This window comes from Tupaia chinensis, unplaced genomic scaffold (assembly GCF_000334495.1).
Source record: "Tupaia chinensis unplaced genomic scaffold, TupChi_1.0 Scaffold143970_1, whole genome shotgun sequence".
Lineage (NCBI taxonomy): Eukaryota > Metazoa > Chordata > Mammalia > Scandentia > Tupaiidae > Tupaia > Tupaia belangeri.
This window is the reverse complement of record NW_006203821.1, coordinates 875,992-877,083: the sequence shown is the minus strand read 5'-3', so window position 1 is coordinate 877,083 and position 1,092 is coordinate 875,992. Positions and strand designations below refer to the sequence as shown.

Here is a 1,092-nt window from a genome sequence, read left to right as displayed (position 1 = left end):
GGAAAGAGGACTCATGTGGGAGGTCTCAAGGTTGGGACTGGAGTGAGGGGACAGAAAGAGGGTCTGAGCAGAGGCATGGACTGGACAGTGGGCTTAGGGGTCCAGTGTCTCCTCACCCTCCAGCTGGTCCTTGTTAAACTCGATCTGTGGAAGGAAAGAGCAGGTGAGCAGAGATGACAGGCCTTACTCAACCCCCCTCCAGCAGCCTCCCCACCAACTGGCAGCCACTTCTGGGGAGGGGCCCAAAGGGACCAGGCTAGGATCCCAGCCACCTTCGTCCCATTCCCAGCTCTGGACCTTGGGAGAATCCCAAGAGGAGGAATTATAGGGGGAGGGTTTCCTGGGAACAGGGCTAATCCTGTGCCACCTGTTCCCCTCCCTCCACTGCCCTGAGCCCTGCATCCCTCACATAACTGGGGGCTGAACAAAGGCTAAATTTACCCCTGGCCCCCAGCTGTGATTGTCTAACAAGTCTGTCCTCTTCAGCCTCCCCTCCTGGGATTCAGAGCTGCGGCCTTTAGAGTTAGCCAGCCAGCCAGGGCCAGGCAGCAGCTCTCTCCCTTCACCTTGAAACTGTCCTCAGAACCCAGGTGTTCCCCATCCCAGAGTCCCTGCCTCCAGCAGGGAGTCATGCATGTGTGCGCGTGTGCGCGCGTTATAGGGTGAGGACAGAACAGCAAAGACAACAGCAGTCATCGGCCTGGATACTTCCAATGGGGGACTGAGGGAGACCCCCAGTCTCATCTCAGTGCTCACAGAGTCCCCATCTTCTAGACATCCCCTAATCTCCCAGCCTGTATCCCACCCTTGTACCACCCCTCCAAATTATCCCCTCACTTTCTGGGGACTCACCGTCACTTTGGAGAGATCAATAGGGGGCTCCTGAGTTTTTTCAGGGGCTGAAGGCACAGCCGACTCAGCCTTGGGCTTGGCTGGAGGGGCCCCCGCTGCTGGCTTGGCAGCAGGCTTGGCGATGGAGGGTCCTGCTGGTTTCTTCACAGGAACATCCTTCTTGGGAGGCATGATGTCCGGTGGCCACAGGACAGTGTGCCGATGAGGGCACCCATCTCTGTTTAAATAGCCAGGGAGTCT

At 57.9% G+C, this 1,092-nt stretch overlaps 1 protein-coding gene across 2 annotated transcripts in view; it reads right to left on the bottom strand.

Annotated features, from left to right (window-relative positions):
• The window catches only part of MYL6B (myosin light chain 6B), a 15,944-nt gene that overhangs the window by 3,810 nt on the left and 11,042 nt on the right, over window positions 1-1,092 (bottom strand). For both annotated transcript variants that reach the window (XM_027767166.1, XM_006165597.3), the window contains 2 exons: window positions 853-1,069; window positions 117-144 (listed from right to left, as the gene is read on the bottom strand). In XM_027767166.1, the coding sequence (XP_027622967.1) occupies window positions 117-144; window positions 853-1,023 (199 nt within the window). In that variant the 5' untranslated portion in view covers window positions 1,024-1,069. The remainder of the gene's footprint in view (window positions 1-116; window positions 145-852; window positions 1,070-1,092) is intronic.